The sequence below is a fragment of the Rhamphochromis longiceps genome, linkage group LG7 (assembly GCF_057381845.1).
Source record: "Rhamphochromis longiceps isolate RC_006_pf linkage group LG7, R_longiceps_female_GT1.1, whole genome shotgun sequence".
In the NCBI taxonomy this organism is placed as follows: domain Eukaryota; kingdom Metazoa; phylum Chordata; class Actinopteri; order Cichliformes; family Cichlidae; genus Rhamphochromis; species Rhamphochromis longiceps.
The window spans coordinates 43,716,617-43,738,681 of record NC_140563.1 but is presented as its reverse complement, the minus strand read 5'-3'; the positions used below and the strand labels follow the sequence as shown (position 1 = coordinate 43,738,681).

The 22,065-nt window shown below is 42.1% G+C and overlaps 1 protein-coding gene across 2 annotated transcripts in view; it reads left to right on the top strand.

Annotated features, from left to right (window-relative positions):
* mrrf (mitochondrial ribosome recycling factor) overlaps positions 1-19,572 on the top strand; it is a 28,425-nt gene extending 8,853 nt beyond the window's left edge. For both annotated transcript variants that reach the window (XM_085413767.1, XM_085413768.1), the window contains 4 exons: positions 4,769-4,887; positions 16,888-16,979; positions 18,285-18,444; positions 19,232-19,572. In XM_085413767.1, the coding sequence (XP_085269893.1) occupies positions 4,769-4,887; positions 16,888-16,979; positions 18,285-18,444; positions 19,232-19,309 (449 nt within the window). In that variant the 3' untranslated portion in view covers positions 19,310-19,572. The remainder of the gene's footprint in view (positions 1-4,768; positions 4,888-16,887; positions 16,980-18,284; positions 18,445-19,231) is intronic.
* Positions 19,573-22,065: the final 2,493 nt, after the last annotated feature.

Below are 22,065 nucleotides of genomic sequence, written 5' to 3'. Positions count from 1 at the left end.
ATGACTAAGAAGCCGATGTATGATTTAGGACAGCGCAAAAAAAAAAAGAAGCACTAATCCAACATATTTAGTGTTTGTAGCGCGTCAGAAAATGGTTATGTTGGTAATCGCCCTTTTTGTGCTGTTGGCATTTCTCGACAGCACCTATATTTGTAAATTTCTTCTAACAAGGACACTTATAATCAGACACAACCGGGCACAGGTCAGAGCACTTACACAAAATCATAGTGCTGCCTTTCATTGGATTCAAATCAGTGCAACATTTTGTCCTCAACAATCTGAGCAGAAGTAAAGCTTTTCACGTGTAAACGAGAACACCGGTCAGCACACACAGATGCAGTATTATTACTCCACAGCTTTGCTGTTATGTGAAACAAAAACCATTTACACTATTGTTCAGAAGTTTTAAGCCGCCCCTCGTTTTGTTAATTTGCTAGGAAAATTGGAGACTTGCAAATCCAAAGTCAGTTTGTACAAGTTTGAAAGTCAGTATTTGATGTAATCATCTTTATTCTTCAACACAGCCTGAACTCTCTGAGTCACACTTTCTAAGAATGTCTTTATGTAGTCCTCAGGAATAGTTCTCCAGGCTACTTGTAGGACATTCAGAGCTCTTCTTTGGTTGTTGGCTGCCTTTTATTATGTTCTCTGTCAATGCGACCCCAAGCTGCTTCAGTAATATTGAGGTCTGAACTCTGGGGAGGCAATCCATGACTCAGTGTTCCAGTGTGTTTTCTGTGCAGATGTGCTTTTACTGCAGTGAAAGCATGCTTGGAATCATCGTTATGGTGAAAAATGAACCACTGTCAATCAGAAGATGACAGAGACTCCACTGTATTTTATAGATGCCTGTAAACACTCACTGTTGTAGCCTAGTCTTGATCTCCTTCATACATACTGATGATAATTTGAAAAATTTCCACTTGGATTTGCATCCCATTAAGAACTGTTGCTAAGAATGGATTCATTCCTGTTCTACTGTAATTTGGCATACACTGCACAGCGCTCCATGCCAATATATGACAGGTTTTCAGTTAGTAACTCTTTGGTAATCACCTCGTTGGTGCAAAAATATAAATTGGTGCAAATTTCATTTCAGCAAAAAAGTGCATTTAAAATTGGTGTTTTGTTAGGTTGGGCGTTCATCCTTGAACGATTCTTAGGACAGTGTTAAGTGACTTAAATAATTACAAAAAAATGGGGTGCAAAGACTGGACTGAAAATGAGTCATTGTTCAAAGAAAATGAGAACTATTGATCAAGATCACTTTTATAAGAATTACAATAAAGTCTGGCTTCTTGGAAGCAAAATATAAAGCCATGAGAGGTGGCTCAAGACTTTTGCACAGTACCCCTTTCCTCAAAAAACTGACTGGAGCAGGCAGCAGTCACTCCAGGAAAGGGAGAACTACCAAAAGGCGAGAACTGCTCATCCAAACAACCTCAAACTGAGCACTGGGCTTACTCGGGTGAACGACATTACAGCCAGCAAGTTTGCAACGGTTCAGACAAACACTCGCTGAGATAGGCGAAGGAGATGGGAACTGATATAAATTTTTACAGCACCTTTTTAAAAGGAGAATTTGACATGACAAGACGCAGAGGGAAAAAGTGCAAATTAATGTGGTACGTATCCTGATTACACCAACACCCAGACGCAGCATACAGCTTAAAATCTGTTTTTGGTATCGTTAAAAACTCAACGTGTTTAAAAAATAAAGAGCATTTTAGCCAAATTTCATCCGATATCTCAACCAGCTGCCACCCCCTCTCACCATCCATCTTTGTAGCAATGACCGACTGTCTGCCGGCCTGCCTGCTTAAAGTACTTGCAGATGTGCTGGTGCTCGTTGTGAAGGTGCAGGTAACAAAGTCAGACAGGCAGAGATATGGGCATGAGCAAAGTAAAAAAGGGAGACGGTATAATTGGCAGCAAAGTAGGCAGCGTGTCAGCTGATATCCATGTTATCACATCATACCAACCTTTTATTTTTAATTCCTTGCAGCTGTATCTTACTTTTTGATTGGATATGTCTCTCTCTTTTAACCCTTGAAATCATATGATAAATTGATCTTTTAGAGAAAACTACACCACTGGCTCACCTTCGGTTCACCTCACATTTCCACAATCACACACCACTAGCGCAGCCCCCCACCGGGTGAGCCGGGAGGGAGTGATGTAAGGCAGAGGTGGAGAAGAAGGAAACAAGCGCGTCTGAGGTTAGCCAGATGGAGGATGGAGAGGAGTGGGTGGATGCAGAGAGGGAGGGAGGGACAGAAGTCAGCTTGTGTTGGCAAACATGCATTAGTTTCGTTCAGTGTTGACAAAGAGGGGAGACAATAGATCATGGAAACTTTTAAGAGTCTGACAGTGGTCTCAAAATGAATATTTTTTTACTGTGCTATTGCACGTTCCTCTGTCTATCTGTTAATCTGTCCAAAGGACTAAATGATTTTTCCCCACATCTATTCCATTACACCATAGCAACATCTTATTATCTGTCAGTGCGCCCCCAGGGTGGCTGTGGCTACATTGTAGCTTGCCATCACCAGTGTGTGAATGTGTGTGTGAATGGGTGGATGACAGGTTGTGTAAAGCGCTTTGGGGTCCTTAGGGACTAGAAAAGCGCTATACAAATACAGGCCATTTACCATTTACCATATTAACTATGTGCCAGTGCTGGTGTTAACACACAGGGTGAAACTCTATAGTCAGACCATTTTTATTTTTCAATTTGAGCTATTTTGCTTCCATAGCTTAAGCTCCAAAATACACATTTGGGACCAAAACTGGTCTTTTGGTCGTTCTTCCAGAGTAGTTAATATCTAATGATAAAATACTCCATCTGTATTATCATACATATATTTTCAGAAAGGTTGTAATGAAAAAAAGCCTCTGATTGATTTTTAAAGTGATATAAAGCTACTTGCAGCTGCTTTGTTACTCGTAAGTAGTCGCCGTAGCATCGCTCCGCATGTTTGATTTGGTAGATTTTCTTTTATCTCCTGAGACAAGCCCAAAGGCGTTGTTTGCCTCCTCCATGGATCAGACTGGGAATCATTCACTTGTTAAGCAAATGTGCAAATCACTGCAATACAAATGCTGGTTTAAAATTGACAAATCGAATGTTACAGTACAGGATTTTAGAAGACCCGATCAAAAAGAGATCTTTTTTCATACTCATAGCTTGAAATCTTCCAATTTAGGAGCGCTAACAAACTCTTATTTTCCTCTCTGTTTATATTTTGAAGGCTTTTACAGAAACCATTTGATAATATATCTTTAAGAGACAAATTTTACTTTGTTTGTAAAAGACTTGATTTTTTTTTTTATGGCTCTTGAAAGTATTTTCTGATTTATGGAGTGATTAAAGATAGATTTCCCTCCATCTGTGAAGCAAGAATGAATGATTAACCTGGCTTTAACCAGAAATACAGTTACTGTTCTGTTAGTAATCAACTGGGCTGTTTCGTGGTGGTAACTGCTGCTTTTTTTTTTTTTTTTTTTTTTTTTTTGATTTGCTTTCACCTGATTTTAAAGCTACAATTTACAGCTTTCCTCTAAATGCGTCACAGAGAGGCGATAATTAGGTTACTGTTTTGAAAAGAGGACAGCCATAAGCATGCATGTGAATATGAATGCATGTGTGCGTAGAAATGAGTTATTAAAACATGTCCAGCTACAGTGCTGTGCAAAAGTCTTGAGCCAGCCTCCGTTTCTTTATATTTTACTATAAAAATGGGGAAACGAGTGCAGTTATTCACTCAAACATGTTGAAATATACATGGAAATACAACATTTAAGACATTTCATTTGAGTTTAATTCAAAGCTCATCTTTGAATGTTGGCTGCCTTTTGTTCTGTATCAAAATGATCCCACACTGTTGAGGCCCAGGCATTGGGGAGGCCAGTCCACGACCAATATTCAATTGTATATTTTTCTATCCAGGTATGCTTTTACTGCATTAACAGCGTGTTTGGGATCATTGGCATTGCTGATAAATGAATAACTGCCAATCGGATACTTTCCAGGTGCTGCTGGAGCAATTTTGAGACGATTCTGCCAACACAACTCACTTAAATGCGTCCCCAGACTGTGACCGAGCCTCCGCCGTGTTTTAAAGATGGCTGTGGATGCTGACTGTTGTACCTCTCTCCTAACCATGATTTGCCAAGTTTTTCGCAAAGAGCTCTTTGGGAATTACCTTGTTGGTGCTAAACTATTATTTCATTCCCATCAAACTATGTTACATTTGGCTTTTTTTTTCCCCCCCAACTATACAAATTATGTGTTTCTGCTAGTAACAAAATGCCTTAAAATACATTTTAAAATTGATTCTATGGTCTTCAAAAATGGAAAAAAACAGCCAATGTCCAAAGAGACACTCTGAAAGACCTTCAGAGTGCCTGGAGAACTACTACTTAATACTACTTAAAAAAAAAAAAAGTCTGGTTCCTTCAAAGAAAAATGTAAAGAAAATGAGAATGAATCTATAATTATAATTCTGGGGTCAATGCATATCATATCTTTCTGAAAGATGGATTTCATAATTAAAAACAACAGTAAGAGAAAAAGAATTAAAGTACATTAAATGTATAAGTTAAATCTGCCTTACAGTAGAACGGTTAATCCTGTGATACCAATACAAAGGAAAAATCGGGATGCTACAGTGCACACAGTGAGAACAATGATGCCTAAACTGTCCATGAAGGTAAATAAATGAAGAAAGTAAACACTGGCATTGACCATTGACCTGTATTTGTTTAGGAGCTCTGGATCACATTGTGGTGACGACTCAAGATGGGAAGTTCCCTCTCAAGCAGCTGGGCCAGATCTCCATGAAGTCACCTCAGCTCATTATGGTCAACATGAGCAGCTTCCCTGAAGTAAGACGATCTCTCTCTCTCACTCTCTCTCACACACACACACACACACACACACACACACACACACACACACACACACACACACACAGTCAAACAGAGCACACACAGCTATGATTTCTTCCTACCGGTATCAGTTTGTCTCATATGGACAAGCGCGCAGTAACTAAGCTTTGTAAAAATAATCAGACGCACAGACAGATAGATGGTCCTCCTCACAGAAGGAAAAGTAAGCCAGACCAGAACTCGAATCTCACATCACTCTGTAAGTGAAACCTGACCTACCTCTCTCTCTCACTATGCTGTGTCTCAGATGCTAATTGATTGATCACTCGGGGAGCCCTTTGTTCTGGGGTGAAAGATAGCAACAAAAGTCTGTATGTGTGTACTGCAGCGCGGATATGTCTTAGTGTGAGTTGTCACAGAATAGGAAATGACCTCATTTTACCCCCAGGTTAGGAAGGAATGGATTATTTTTCTTTTTTTGCTTCTTTTCGCTGCCTCCTTTGCTTTGTAGATTTTCACGTTTTTTGGTGGCCAGACTTTCTGGTGGTCTGGAAAAGCTGAATGTGCTTGCATGTGTCACTATACAGTCATATATCCAGAGACGCTAATGACCGATATGCTCAACTTTTTCTGCTGTCTGCTACATTTTCTTTGATCTCATTAAATATTGAACGGAAATATGTGCACAGTCCTTTATTCTTGCAAATTTTTCTTCTTGTATTATTCTCTTGTATTTTGCTCGTTTGTGTTGTTGTGTTTGCACATCTCTGTTGCTTGTGGGGCTCGCACACAAGAATTTCACTCGCATGTGCTGTGCCAGTGTGCCTGCACATGTGATGTGACAATAAAAAGTGATTTGATTTGATTTGATTTGATTTGAAATGACAAACAAGAAAAAAATGATCTGAAAATGTTGCAATGAAAATATCTCCACATATGTATGAATGAGGAAAAGTGCTTCAGACAGGATACAATACGGAAATATGCATAACCAGGGTTTTCCTGGCTCATTATGGGCCTTTGGGGGATTGGCTGTGCACAGCAATAAAGCACGGTCACCGGTTTCACTACAGAGACACAGAAATGTGTGCAATTTCTTACTGTTTAGGACTATTTCATTAATAAAATTGACTATTTTGCCTGTGTAAATAAACCCAAATTAACATGTATTTGTTTTCCATTTGGCTCTGGTTTAAACCCCTTTGGATGGATGCCAAAATGTCATTTATGTGGAGGAAAAACTAAAAAAACCAAGCCCAGCGGTGTTGGTATAATCTGGAAGCACACAACAGGAAATAAATGATTTCACTTCTTTAAACAGTTTGCTTTATTTGAGGGTGATTCTTAAACTAAATTTAAACTCTTAGTCTGAGTTTAAGCCCTTATACCAGGTCTGAACTCTCAAACAGACCTGAGAGAGGTGGAGTGAAAAGTAAGGATGGGCTGATTCTGGTAATAGTTTGTTCTAAAGGCCCATTTCAGTCACTCTGAATGCCTATGAGGTGTTTAGAGAAACTCTGCCCACGCCACCCACAGCCACCATATTATCAACCTGCGGAAAACACCGCTCTGAAATTCGGGCACTTATGAAAAAAGAATGACTCAATTCTCAGGAGTTATGTCTAAGATCGTAAAAATAAAGTAAAACTAAACTTCCCGACAGTCTATTTTTTTTTCAGTTAAGTCATCACAGTGACATCATCAGACAATATCATAAGTTGGTGTTTTTCATAGTGGAAGGTTGGGAACAACAGAAACTCGTACAAACAATCCGCTTTAGTCCTTCTTGAATCATAACCACCAGTGTTTTCCCAGCAACCAGCAGCCATGCTGAGGTCTAATTACTGTATTCTGTTTATTAAGAGACACCGACACACGCATGAACTTTCAATGATTTTTAATAAAAATGCATTTATTTTCTTTTGATTCATTTTTTAAAAAATTATTATTTATACTGGTTTACAATTCTACTGTTTTCTACTGGGATGGAGTTTACCTGGAAAACTACATGTAACATAATGTTAGTCACTGGACCGCTGTGCATACCTGAGAGGAAGAGGCAGTAAAGTAGAAGGCTGATGGAGGGAGACGATGAGGATGAAGGAGACGGAGGGAGCTTGGAGCCAATAAAGAGAAAGTGGCAAGGAAGAGGAGTTTACTCCACCGTCCTATCTGCATTTTTTGTGTTTCAGCTGCTTCCTCTCATCCTTTTCTGTCTTTCCTCACATCTGGTCCAATTTTCAGTCTCCATATTGGTCTCCTTCAGGTTCTTCCTCACCTCCTCCACTTTCTTTCCATCACTGCCTATCCTTTTTTTCTTGTATCTTCCATTTCTTGTTTGACTGTATCCAGTTCACTTTTTTGCCCTCGGTTTCCTTCTGCACTTCCTTTTAATACTTGTTTTGTGTCCTCCACAACTTGTTTTTCCTCACCAAGTTTATTTTTCTTTTTCTGCTTCTCTCAGCCACTCTTGCACTGCCTTTTGCACTTCCTCCAATTCTTTCTTGTCTTCCCACGGTTGCCTGTGCTTTTCATTAAGTCTTTTCTTGGCCCCTTTCAGCTTCGGTCTTTTCATCTTTCTCTCTCTCTTGTCATATTTCCTATTTGCTTCTGTCACGTCTTTCTTTACCTTCTTCAGTTGTTTTTTTCCCTCCTCTTTCAGTTTTTTGATTGCCACCTTAACTTCTTCCTTTTCCTCATCCAGCACTTTCTTTCTTCCTACAGTTTATTTTGTTCCTCCACAGCCTTCATCTCCTTCTCCAGTTTTTCTCTCTCTCTGCCATCTCCTTTGTCAGACTCTCCAGAGTGCTACAGTTTGGCATCCAAGTCTCCTTTTTTTTTCTCTTTTTAAGGTTTACATTGAGCCTCCCAGAGAGACTCCTTCTACTCGTTGAGCTCCAGTATTCCTGAGCTGCTCCCTCAAGCATTTCCCTTCCACCGTGTCTCTAAACAAGACCCCTCTAAACAATCTTCATCTTTCAGGTGGTTGTTTTTTTTTCTCCCTCCAAAAGTGTTAACATCCTGTCATGGTGCTGCTGGTTTTCTAGTTTTACAGTTATCTGTAATAGACTGTATTTGTTTTGTTGTTAGGAATTTTCCTTGACTTTGTTTGTGTGAAGGACACAAGTATTGGTGTTAAGACTCGCAGGTCTAGTGCTCATCGCTAATGACTTGTCAATCAGAGGTTAGTAAATGAGCATATCCTGGGTAATCCTTCTTACGTAGAATGACTAAAATATCACCTGAAATGGGTGCTTGAGTGAATAATCTCAGCAGGAAAGTGTTTATAGAGGTCAGGGTTAAAGGTCATTTTCCCATAGACTTCTTTAGGACCGGGTGTCTGTCTGTGACCACAAGCATCACACAGAAGCTACATACTTCTTTGGTTTTAATGTAAAGGCTTTAAAAGCATGCAGGACCTGAGCTGCATGTCACATAAGTTGGCTGAAACGTTGTCAGAATTGAACATTTTAACATTCTTTGTTATTTTAACGTTTTGAACTGTTGGATGTTTGACTGAGATAAAACCCAGCACATACTTTTAAAACTGTATTCCTGTACTGTTCACTTGCACCGTCATTTTCTTTTCTCCAAAAATACTCTACATTAACCAATGTGCAGTGAATCTGGGTGGACTGCGAAGGATCCACCTGACGCATTCTTCCAATTGCATGTTTGGACTGCCTTCGTTGCGTCGCTGTGACATAACTTGAGTTTGTACGCAGCCTACCTCCGTGTTTTGTACTTTTTGTGGTCGAGGGCAGTTGAGACAGAACTAATGGATGCTGCTTATAATAGAAAGTGTACTTTAAGCTGAGAAATGACCGTGGAGGATAAGTTAAGAATGGTTAAACTTTTATCGTTTAGCCACAATTAATGCAAAAAATGTGCCAACAACACAGTTATGCAACTATATTGGCAAAAAAATACTTAAATGACATTATGAATGAAACGTAAAAGCACTTATAATGCCGTAAAACGGTCCTTGTCAGTGTTTCACAGAAGCCATGTTGACACAGATTAGTAGTAGTAAACACAGGTGTGACTAATCCGAAGATTCTCAGACGGAGTGTTCATTAAAACAGGGCTGAATGATGACGAGTAGAGTGTGAGTCACTCAACTTTACACAGCTTTTTCATGCTACAGTCACACGAAGGGGGAAGCCGTAGTACGCTGTCACAGCAACGAACTCACAGTCATGTTTCCTGTGAAGACAGGGACCAGGCCTCCGACGACTCGCAGTAAGTTGTCTTCAAAGCGGAGGACAGTCAAGTGATGGAGTCAGTCTGCTGTCAGTCTCCGATTGAACAGGGCCAGTCGACAATCATGTGTAATCTGTGTTTGATAACACAGGGATTGGGATCAATCAGTGAAAATCACAAATCTGTTGTTGTTTGTAGAAGATTTTGTTGCTGTCTGTATACATAGAAATTCATATTAGCATTTACATTCAGATTCAACCTCATCAGAATAATACTCATTCAGAAATCCCTCCACAGATCGTGCCACGTTTGCTTTAGAACAGCAATTTAACTGCAACAAGACACTCAGCAACCTTGCTTCTATGTAGGAATATAACCAGAATATATTGAGTCGAGTTTCCTGTGGCAGACAAGTTGCACTCACCGCTGCAGACTGACTCAGATCAGTCTGCAGTTATTTGCAAACCTTAATAAATCTCTCAGTCCTTGCTCAGGTGGATGAGCAACACCCTCAAAACATGGGTAACCAGTTGGTCACCCCAACTACTAGGAGTCAGTCTCCAGCAGCAGCAAAAACCTCATTGCAATCACCGGGCAACCATTAATTCTTTTCCTAGGAGGTTTGGAAGAGGCCGCCATACTATTTTTACTCTGTAAATAAGTGTGATTGAACCACAATGGGTAATAATCAGGCTTTAATAATAATTAGCTTATAAATTAGCACTCTACCTTTTCAAATATGGTCACTTGCGGCCCCAAAAACACCAAAAATATTTTATATGCAGTCTGTCGTTAAAAGTGTCTGGTTATGCAGTGTGTGGACAAACTGCACAGCTTGCTGTTGTGCTATGTTGGCTACAGAAATGTTCCTGAACATTAACCTCCTAAGATCCGAACTCTTCAATGGCATGCATTTGTAATTTCTCTTTGATATTTGGGCTGATTGGGACCTGATGAATGTAAAAACAAAGAATTACCAGGGTTTTTTTAACCTAATTATTGTTTCTAAGAAAAATAAGAGCCACACATGAGGATATTCGTTTAAAATTTCAATAGAACAGTGGCAATTTAATGTCCTCGTAAGTGGATATCAGGCCCTTGTAGAGCAAAATTGAGGATTTTGGTCTAAATAACCCAAAATGTGATGTCCACATTAGAGATGGACCGATCCGATATTACGTATCGGTATCGGTCCGATACTGACCTAAATTACTGGATCGGATATCGGAGAAAAATAAAAAATGTAATCAGGCTACTGACCTGGTAGCCTGGCTGGCCCTGGGTGGGTCCGGGATGGGCGTGAGGTTCTGGGGGCGCTCCGTCTCTGGGCTGGGACCCGGACTGGGCCTCGGGGGCTTGGGTCCTGGTTGGTGTGTTGCCGGGGTTGTGGGCGGGTGGGTGCATGGAGGCCCAGCCCTGGAGCAGGGTGCCGCCGGTGCGTCGAGCCACCTGGGGGGCTCTTCAACTGGTGGGGGAGATTGTCACATCTTGCAGGAGCTTTCCTCTCCTCAGGAGCTCCCTCTGCAGGAGGGGGAGATACAGGAGAGGTGGAGGAAGATCTCAGCCTGGGTGTTTATTGTCTTATGTAGTCTGGAAGATGAGTGGATGGTGGGGTGGGTGCAGTTTTCTCTGTGGTGGGGTTGGGTGGACTGTCCCGGGCTCTGTGGGGCCGGGCGGCGCTGCTGCACTGGGCCCGGTCTGGATGGGCCTGGGCCCCCTTTCCCTGGCGGGTCGCGGAGTATGGGGGTGCCTACTGGGGTCAGCGGGGGAGCTGGCCCCAGGGAGGGGTCACTTGCCCCTCCCTTCCTTCCCTCCCCATCTCCAGCTGCCTCCCTCTTCCCGCTCCACCACAACCACCCACACATGCAGGGCCTTGGAGTAGGGGTATGTCACCAGGGTGCAGAGGAGGCTACCCCCCCCTCTGTCCCCTTCTGGCTGCCTCTGCCTCAATTTTATCCCACAACTTAGACATTCACATTACTCACACTCTCATTACACATACATATAGGATCTTGGGGGTGGGCACGATACACGGAGTCCAAAGTACCATCAGGGTGTACACCTCACCCCTGGCATCGTTGCCCACCTCTCAATTTTAAATACACGTAGACATTGAGGGCTAGCAGGAGGGACCATGCGCTTACCTGCTGCTCTCTGGCAGGTAGCTCCATGCCCTCCTGGGTTTTAAATGCACCTTAGAACACACATGCATCAACATTACAATGAGCGGGTGGAGGGAGGTTTGGAGTCTTCTCTCACCCCCGTTCTCTGCGACCTGCTGGAGCAGGGGGGCTAGGAGGAGGAGTTGGCCGTCCGACTGCGGTCTGGAGTGTGGAGCCTTCCTGCTGCTGCGGAGTCGGGGCGGTCTGCCTCCCCCCACCGCAGGGAAAAGGGAAACACCACCTGGGTCTGGGTGCAGTTCCCCCCTCCAGGGGCGAGGGCACCTAGACCCGGTTTGTAGAGTACACTTGGGGAGTGTGATCGTGTGTACAACGTCTCTTTATGTCTGTCTCCACGTTGGTTGAGTGTGGAGTAAGTGCATATGAGAGCATGAGGGTGGGAATGGATGTTTGTATCTGTGTGTGCCTGTATGTCTGTGTCTATATGTCAGGTTGGGTATCAGACGCCACCTCTCTGGGGACACCTCAGGCCCTCCAAGGTTTGGAGGCCTATCTCCCCCTACCACCACTTCCCCTGCCAGTGGCGGACCCCCTCAGACATCGGTGCGTTGGTGGTTCTTTGTGTCCGGGGATGGGCGTCCAGGTACACACCGGCTCACTCCTTGGCGGCCGCTTATCGGGGCCTGGAGCCTGGGGCTCGCTCGGGCCACTTCGGAGGTGGGGTGCCCCCGGCCTCTCGGCCTGGGGCTCGGTCACTCAGGCGCAGCTGGCTGCCGGCGGAGCTCACGGGCGCGTCACTGCAACTCCCCCTGGCTTCTGCTCCGCGGCTGCTGAGTGAGCCCTCATCTGGGACTCTCCTCAGCTCTTACTGGGACAGTGGCGCAGCTGCCCCTCTGTTGGTCTTCCTTGGTCTCTTGTGTTCTGGGGGCCTCTGGATGTCTGGAGTTTTGATCTCCTCCACACCTGCTTCACGCCCTGGAGGACGGGGCTGTGGCCCCCCCACACCCTCTAGCAGATTATTACATGAAGGAACCTTTTAAAAAAACAAAAAACAAGCGCGTCCATGCTCACAGGTGTACACACGGGTGATCACACCCACAAACTACACCCTTTTTGGCTCCTACCTCAAAGCACACTGTGTTCTGTTGATCTTATGTGCTGCACAATAATGTTTAATATTTAGTATTTACTGTCATATTCCCATATATCATTGTGATGTTGTTTATTCTATTACTCTTGTTCTCTTCTGCTTGCTTTCTTTTTTCTTTCTCAGCAGGTGATCCAGGTGATTGATATATGCATTTTTTTTCTCTGCCCGTTCTGTTGGTTTTTGTCTTTTGCCCTTCTCCCCCGTCCCTCTTCTCAGCTGTTTCTCTTTCCCTCTTTCTTTCTCCCTTTCTTTCCCCCAGTCAAGTCTGTCCCGTATTCAGTAAGTGAAAATAAAATAAACAATAAAAGGTGAATCAAATGGACCATTACGGCAAGGCTGGGATGGTCAGTTTGGTAAAGTAAATCCGGTGGGCATCTTTGTTTGCCTTTAGACAACAATTCTGATGGCAAAAGAGCCAAACGGGACAGGCCAAAAAAAAAAAAAAAAAAAATGTAATCCGATCCATTAAATATCACGAAAGCACCTCACAAAACTTGCAACACGCCGTAACTCACCTCAGAACGTTAGCACGTCGGAGCAGTATGCATCACGTGATAGAGCGGCTGTGGCATGCGGGACCTGTCGGTGGTCTGGATAGCATGTGGAGCTTCGCTAGCAACCCGGCATTTCATCTCCGACAAAGTTATCCCCGAGAGAAGTAAAGCAAGTGTGTAAGTCCATCTCTGAATGTTTGTAAAGCATTCCTGCGTTAAGCTTAACAAACGACTGCCTCTTCTTGCTGCTACTTCAATCATGAAACTGCTTAACGATCAGCTGATCGGCTTTTCTGTCGGGAGTACGTCTCTCTTGTTTGCTTTTGGCCCACTTTGCACCAGAAAGAGGAAACCAGCGGCTGAACAACAGCAGCACGTTTAAGCTTGATCAGCTGTTGTTAGAATTTATTTAATATTACTTTCTACTCAAGGATCTTTTTCTACGTAGCTGACGGCTGGTAACTGTGCAGGGGCGGATCTAGCAAAGTTTAGCCAGGGGGGCCGATAGGGCATTAACAGGGAAAAGGGGGCACAAAGACATACTTTTCTTTCTTATTCTCATTTAAAATGTCTAGCTTTTAATAAATAATTATCTGACAGCCAAAGTTTTAATTTGATGCAAAATGAATAGAAGTCCATTACTGTATATAGTAACTATTAAGTCTAATATATATATATATATATATATATATATATATATATATATATATATACCCTAGTAAGCTATAGTACTTTTTCCTTTGGGAAGGTACCATCTGTGCAGTCTGCAATTTTGTTGAAGAAAGATGTTGAATCTATTTAATATTTCTTGAAAAATAATTGATTTCTGTGCATTTTTTTTCACACTGCATCAAATTAAGGTTGATTACGTCGATTAAGCATCATGAGGTGGAGCGTGAGGGGTGGTTCCCTATTTTTTATTTATTTATTTTTGTTGTTGCTGGGAGTTGGAACCCTATTAGTTAGATTGCTTAATATTTACACTAAGTACTCTTTAAAATACCAGAATAGGGAGGATGGTGTAGGTTTAAGTTTATTAGATTGATCAGTATTGCTGAACTATGAAATATTTTTTTTGGATACAGGTATAACAGAATAGCTTTAGTGTAGTTGTTGTTTTAAACTTGAGTATGAACTTGCAGACTTGCAAAATGCAGCAAGATATTTTAAAAAACAGTTTTGTTGATTAAAAAACACTATATCGGATTCATATCGGTATCGGCAGATATCCAAATTTATGATATCGGTATCGGTATCGGACATAAAAAAGCGGTATCGTGCCATCTCTAGTCCACATATGTGGACGCCAGGTCCTAGGAGGTTAATGTGACTGTGGCAGAATAATTCATTGCTCTCATCTCTGTAAAACAGAGATTCCTTAATTGGGGGCATTAGCAGGTCCTAAGTAAAGTGACTGTACACTGGCTATGATGACAGCAGATACAGCCTGCATCTTTTCTTCTATATATAAAATGGGTAGAAGAGGCAGTGAAGGCAAACGATAAAAATCTGTCTCAGTAAAAAAAGTTAAAAGAAGCGTCTTTGCACACGACATCCAAGAGCTTTTCTTTTCCTTTTCTTTTTTTTCCAGTACAACTTGCCAAACAAAAACCTGTTTTTAAATATCTTCCTGCACCTTCTATTTCCACAGCCAGTCACCTGAGGGCTGTGGTTTCCCTCATTTGTTCTCCAGGTGAAACCACAGCATACAAACAACATGCAAATCCAAGTATTTATCAACACCTCAAATCTGTGAAGTCAGTTTTCCACCTGAATCCGGAGTCTCTTTTTTTTCCTTCCCAGAAACCCTAGAAACCACAGACCACACACACACTGACGGACACACTCATCCACACGCACGCTACCCTGTCATGTCCCGTGTTACCCATGTACCACACAGAGGTGAGTCGTCAGTACTCAGAGCTAACAGGCTTATAATGATGCCTATGCATTACCAGGAACTACAGAGGCCCTGCCATTGTTTTCCATTCATTCATTAAGAGCAGGCTGGGACGATACAGAGAACAACATCTAACCACTACGCTCGGATCCGGAGGCAATTTGGTGTGTGTGTGTGTCCATGTTTAAGCATTAAATTTTTTTTTTAGACACACACACACATTCCTCTCCCTTCGCCTATTTGCTTTGAACCAAGTCGTGAGCGTTTGATGTGAAACTTCAGTGTAATTTCTCTTCCTTTCCAACATATTAACCAGAACCTGCCCAGCCTTCACAGAGAAATTCCACTCGGGTTTTAGTAACCACCGGAGTGGTCGTCAGAGAGGGGAAATGGTGATGAATTTGATGCTGAGAACAATCAAACATAGGTATGGGATGAATCTATCACCCCTCGCTCAAAGAGTGCAACTGCAGGCCTGTTTCCCGAATGACTTTAACAAAAGAAAAGAAACCCCTTGAATTAATTTAATGCACACAAATAAATTCCTTTAATGTTGCTGCCATTTCTTTCCCCCAGTGGATGAGGCCAGAAGGAGCTGTTGAGAAAGCAGGATGGGTTAGTGACGGTTGAAGTAAGAGGAGGAAATCTTTTTTCTTTTTCTTTTCTCCACATGCATTGCACATTTGCTCGCTTTGCAAACTGAGTTATGAGGCTGTTGCGCTAGCTTGAGGAGTGTGGCTTTGTTCCTCTCCATTGTGTCTATGCACTCTTTTAACTGTAGCTTTATGGTCCTATGCAGTCATTTCTTAACTTAAGCTTCACTTGGTAGATAATGTCTCAGTTTTACACATGTAAACATGTCTTAATATGTCATTTTGAGTTTTAAGTGTATTTCTTAGTTCTGGGAAAAAGACCAAAATCCAGCTTCTCGCGTAACTGTTGTTGTTGTGTGTTTGTGGTCCAGTAGTTTCTCTGATCCTGTTGTTCTATCTCTATGCAGCACTGCTGCCTCTTCAACCAGTGTCCACACAGCGCTCTCCTTTTAATCTCCCCCAATCTTAATTCATTATAATGATGACAGCTCCAGTCTGGGGGGAAATTAATAAATCTTGATAAATTCAAGACAGATCCCAAGCTGTTGTTTAAGGATTCAACGGTTACCATAGAGATGCAGCTAACAGTAGTTGGATGTTGTATTATTATAAAAAAAAAAAGATCCATTGGTGGGGTCTTACTTCTAGACTGTGACTGATATAGCTGCAGGCTGATATCAGTATCTGCATTCATAAAAGTAAAAATGAGAGAAACACCCTTCAACCATGCTGTGAGTGTTCATGTTGCATAGTTTGTCCACCAGAGGGCGCCCTGCAACAAACACAGCATCCTGCTGATCTGAGCAGAGTTGAGCACTTCCTATTTTCTTGGTAAGGACTCGTAAAGGGCAACAGGATAACAAGTGTTAAGGGAGGAGTGTTTGTTTTGTGTATCCGAAGCGGGGGGGAAAATTATACACAGTAATCATTCTACATATACTTCAATATAACTTGTGTAGTTCATGCTTCATGAGTCTTTCACATCTGTAACTCATAATCTTATAGCTCCTGTCTGTGTCATGTACATATGTAAAACATGTTTGCATTTACTGTTTATTAAGGTGAATAAATATATACATGTTTGTCATTGTAATAAAACAACAATGCATAAATACACCCCCCATATACACAGGCGAACAAAGTATAAATAACTTTTATTAATAATAATAATAATAATAATAATAACAATAATGTGGTAATGATTCTACCAGAAAACCTTCAAGTACAACTGAGCACAAACTCACAAAGTTTGTGTGTGTTGATCTATCATCCACAAGCAGACTCTCCTGTGGGGTCACCAGGAGTCACCACCCTGCCCTGCAACCTCTCAGTCCTGTCCCACGGGGCCGAGTGTTGACAGTGGCCCGAGGCAATTCCACACTACATGGGATTTCCCTGACACACACACACACACACCATATACACACCACACACAACACCTTAATGATTGCCAGCTGGAGCTAAGCCACTACCTGCACTTGTAGATTTGCTTTTTATTCACTCCAGTGTGTGTGTGTCTGTGTGCATGTGCCCCCAGGCTACAGCAGCGGCCACCCGTGCCCTCAGAGAGAGCAGCATGAACTTAAACCCAGAGGTGGACGGGACGATCATCAAGGTGCCCGTTCCCAAGTGAGTCTCTCTTTGACGCACTCGCAGACAAACACGCCGGAGGCCAGAAAACATTTTTGCTCCCTTTAGCACTTTCTGTCTTTCACTTCTTTTTTTTCTCATTCACCTTTATTTTTCTTTTGGTATTCCTCTATTTTCCTCCTCCACTCGTCTCCGTGCTCTAAACTGACAGGTTTATTGACTTTTGCCTGTACATGTATAGAGACCCCCGGTGTGACGACGTGAGGGTTGGGCCAGTCTCTTTCTCTTTCCCCCGGCCAAATCAAACAACCCGACACAAAACAATCAGTCACTCACTCACTAAACCGCTCTGCCTGTGTATATAAAGTATGTTTTTTTTACATATACACACGTGCACGTGCGTCTCAGTGCATGAATGCTGTCTTGTGGTTATGTGCATGCATTATCATGAGTGTGTGTGTGCGCATGGAGCAGCAGGTGTTATTCTGGCAGAGGAGGGACACGAGAGTCAGACTGCTTTTCCCCCTGCAATCAGTCTCGGCACGCTCCAAGCCTACATTTGCATTTCCAAAGAGAAGGCGCTTCTTGATTGGCCCTGGAATCGGTAATTAGGCCGTATTGTTTGCAGTAAATAGACGGCGCACTTGGATTGTTTGCAAATAGTCCCTGAGGCAAAAAACAAGGGGAAAAAAAGCCAATTAAGGACAAGGAGGGAGAGTGAAATGGGAAGTAGGACTTTCTAAGTGATTAACAAATGCAGAGCGAATGCAAAGTTGTTAGGATGACGGATGTTTCGGCTCTGCTCTAAGGTCTGAGGAAGATTGTTTGGTGGTTGCTGCAAGTCAGAGCTAAGAGGATCAGACGTCATGCTTATAAGCACTTAGCGTCCCCATCTGCACAAGTGAGGACCTTAGTTTTCATTATTTTGTTTTTCAGAGTGTATTTGCTCGTGCCACACAAAGTTGTGACTGCTTGTTAGTGTCTCTTACTGAAATGTTGTCGTTTCCAGGATATTTTTAATAAAACCTTCTTACCGTACTCTACAAAACACAGTAATTACTTCCTAGCTCGTGCTTAAATGCGGTCAAACCGAGCTGGTATTAGACTTCATCTCGTCTTAAATAAACATGGTAAATACAGATGCATAACAGGCGGTTTGTGCTTGCAGATGGCAGCATACGCCAAAAGTGATGTCAAAGCTGCTGGCATGCAGCAAGAAGTCTCATTTCAGTATTTAGACCATCTCCCTTTTTTTTCCCTGTAACTTTGAATTCTATATTTTTTTTGTACTCTCGTTTTTTTGTTTTGCCTCTCATTTCTGACATTTTTCCCGTTTCCCTGCAGAGTGACTCGGGAGCACAGGGAGAACCTGGCCAAGGTAGCCAAACAGCTCGGCAACAAGGCTAAAGACTCACTGAGGAGAGTGCGCTCTAATGCTGTCACACAGGTCAAAAAAGCAAAGGAAGCACACTCAGAAGACACAATACGACTCGTAGAAAAACAGGTAGGAGACGAGGGATTCCCTGAGATTTAAAAAAAAAAAAAAAAAAAAAGTATAGCTTGAGGTGAGGAAAAGATCAAATAGTTTTTCCTCTGTCAGATATGTTTCCCTGAATGCAGCACGACCAGAAGTCACTTTTGTTGTGCTGCACAAAACTCTAAGAAAATATATTTGAAAAACTCATCAGAAATGTGTTGCTCTGAGGTTTTCCCTCCAAACCCCCCCCCCACCAAACTGAAGTGCCTAGTTAGAGTTTACCAGCTGTTGCAATCAAAACATGAACACTGAAAGGATACAGCTGATGACAAATGATAACTTTATCATCGCAAAGTTACAAAAAGTTTTATTTTATACGGGGACATGGTGAAGCCTCTCAGTTCATCTTCTATCCAATTCAAGCAGTTTTAGCTCCTCCCACTTTAAGAAACATTTGCCTGATTGGCTGCCCCTTGCAAACAGGTTTGACCAGCAGGAGCTGGTGAGACGACCATAGGATGTCAGCTCTCTTTGAGCTTGATCAGCATGCACTGTCATAAGAGCACATATTACAGAAAATAAGGAAAAGTGTAGTGAGTCCACTTCACTGATAAGTTAACTATTGATCGTATTTTCTTTATTTGAAAACTACATTCAAAATGAGAAACTAGCCTCCACCCGAATGGAGCTCACCTCCGCTCACCCTCATCCTTTTCTGGAGCTGTTTCACGCCACCTCTTATTAGACCTCTGCTCTCTGAAGCGTTAACTTTCATTACTTTTGTTTTTTTCCTCCCCTCTCTCTGCCTACACAGATTCAGCAGATGGCAGACAACATTGCAGCAGACATCGACAAGCAGCTTGCAGCCAAGACCAAGGAGCTGTTAGGCTGACTGTGGAACTTGTTATTTGTGTCACTGTGAAACAGAGGACACACTGAAAAGCAGCAACATATCCTCCTTTTTTTTTTTCATCTTGTTAATAGACAGTGACTGGATCATGTTGGGGAGGTAGTTTTTGTTCAAACCACATCTTGGGCTCTTGTTCCTGCCCACATCACTGGGTAAGACCACCTTCTTCTTTTTCTTTCTTTTTTTTTTTTTTTTGCTGCGTCGTGATATCTGCATAAACAAAAACTGGTACAAAAACGACAACAGACTACCCGTCACCTCCCTCCTCCCTTGTTACTCTTCCTGTCTTCAAACAAACAGCGAGAAAGCAACGAATGGACTTTTAATGGGATTTGTGGGCCTCCTCCTAATCAAACCCTTTGCCACAGGGCCTGTCTGTTTATATAAAAGCAAGCGCACCCGTCTCAATGTAAACTGGCTGCGGGTTTGTCTTGGTGGCAAGAGCGAGAGCGAGTTTGTTCCAGAGACGTAGGAGTCGACCGAACAGATGCCATTAAGATGCTGCCAAACATTTGTTTCACATTGATTCCAAGTCTGTTAAAAATGCACTTGAGGGGGGGAAAAAGGGGGCTTTAATTTCTGTCCATGTTGAGGATTGATAATATGGCTACTCTCTTTTTTAAACACAATAAAGTTGGGAACGTAACGTTATTGATGGAGTCCATTAAAGAAACGCTGCTTTGTACCATGTGCGTCATCTTGTTCTCTCTTGTTTTCTTTTCATTTTCTCCACTTTATGTTTGAAGTCGCTCCCTCCTCCATTAGTTGGAGTGATAATGGACTTTTCCTGCGCACAGACCCCTAGGCCCTGGCACCACAATTGTCCATTAGGAGAAGGCTTTTAATGTTGTGCACTTGGCCTTTGCCTTGAAATAGCTGCACTCAGGAACTGTAGCGCAATAGCTGTTGAAACCAACATATGTTTGAATGAGAAACCCAGCGACACTCACACACACAAACCCTGCTTTCATGTATGTGCTGTTTACAGCCATTATGTGGTCGGTGTCATCGTCTTTATCGTGATTTGTTTTGCTTCTTCCGCTACTGGTCACAGGCGGCCCACAAGTCAGACAGGTTTTATTTTAAGTTTGCCCACACACTTGGTCCTACAGCTACACAGTTGATTGGAGACCACAGAGCTCCAATTTTGCATCAGCTAATTACATTTTAATCAGAGTGCCTTCAGACTTATTAAAAATGAATTGAGAAACCGTAACAAACCACATTTCTCTTTGGTATTTGGTAGCCACGCTGTGTTTCTGGTTAGAGGTTGTGACTTTTTTATGTTGTTATATTTGCTCTGTCTCCTTCAATGGCTTTTCTTTAATGGCCTAAACAGTCCAGAGTCACTGGATAAACAAGAGTTTAGCAGAGTGGCTGGGTTAGGACAGAGGAGGGGTGGGGTGGAAATGGCAGGTTTTCGTGGTGATTCTAGGTCCATATGTCAGCAATTTGAGGGCATTGTGTACCTTGGCCTAAAACAGAGGCTTCATGATCGATGGAGGGGTGAAAATCTCCCAAGTTCCTGGCACAGAACACAGGCAAGCACAAGGAAATTGCTTTCAGCTGATAGCTTCATTTTGGTTGACATTTATCAAGTGAATTACCCCTGTTCCTTTCAAATGTTTACTACTACTACTAGCACCGCCTTTTGACGTGCGTGCATGTGCTTGAGACTGCGCTCGTGTGCGAGCGAGAGCGGCGGAGGTTTGTCTTTGTGTCTTTGGTGTGTCCTTTGGCGATTCCTCACAAAAATATACAAGTCTAAATTAGTTCAGTAAACGTTTGATTTGATAGCCGAGGCTTTTATCCCAGGCTGGTGTGCAGAGGAAAAGATAACCAGACACACACCCAAAAATCACTGCTTTTACTCACAACGCCCTTTATAAAAATGTCATTTTACTGAAATAAAAAGTTTTTTAAAAGTGTTGACTATTAAAACCAGGTTTTCAAGAACAAGGACCAAAACCAACTGAAATAAGAATAATTTCTACAGCAGAGGAGTTAAAATCCATGAACAACCTTTATGACTGATATAAGTAGAAAATGTGAAGTTTGCTAACATACAGTTAGCCTGTAGGTGCTAAGCTATTTGCAACTGTTGCACCCTAACAGCCCTGTTGATGGACTAAAACCAGGCTGCTCATATTCAAACTGATAATTGGATCTATACTACTGTAAGTCTCTCGAGTGCTGTTTGTTAAACGTCTCTGCTGTCCACAAGTATTAGCTTACTGCTTTAACCAATGGAAGCATTGTTTCTGTATTAAAAAAAACAAACAAACCTTTGCCACGCAAAGTTTAATTTTTGATGTATTATTTCAATCTAAGTTTTAGTTGGTATGTAAGCTGAGTTTTTGACTTACAGATGGCAAAATTATCTTTTTTCAGCGGTGGAAACTAGCTTTCATGAATTCCTCTGTAAAGAATGAAAGGTTGAAAGGTTTGTACTGCAGGCTAACAATTTTAGTGATGTTTCTTTTTTTGCTATTTAAATTGCTTTTAAAAAAAATTAGATATAATCTTAGCCAGTGTCTATGTATTTCAGCAGGTATTCACTATATTTACTGAATTAGTTTTAATATATTGTTAGCTAAAAGTTTAGCTGCTAGCTATACTTTTAGCATAATCGCAACTTTTTTTTAATGTTAGTTAGCTTCTGTATTAGTTATTCACTATGTCTAACTAACAGTTTCATGTATTTACACATACAGTATATAAGCTTGAGTGATGACATA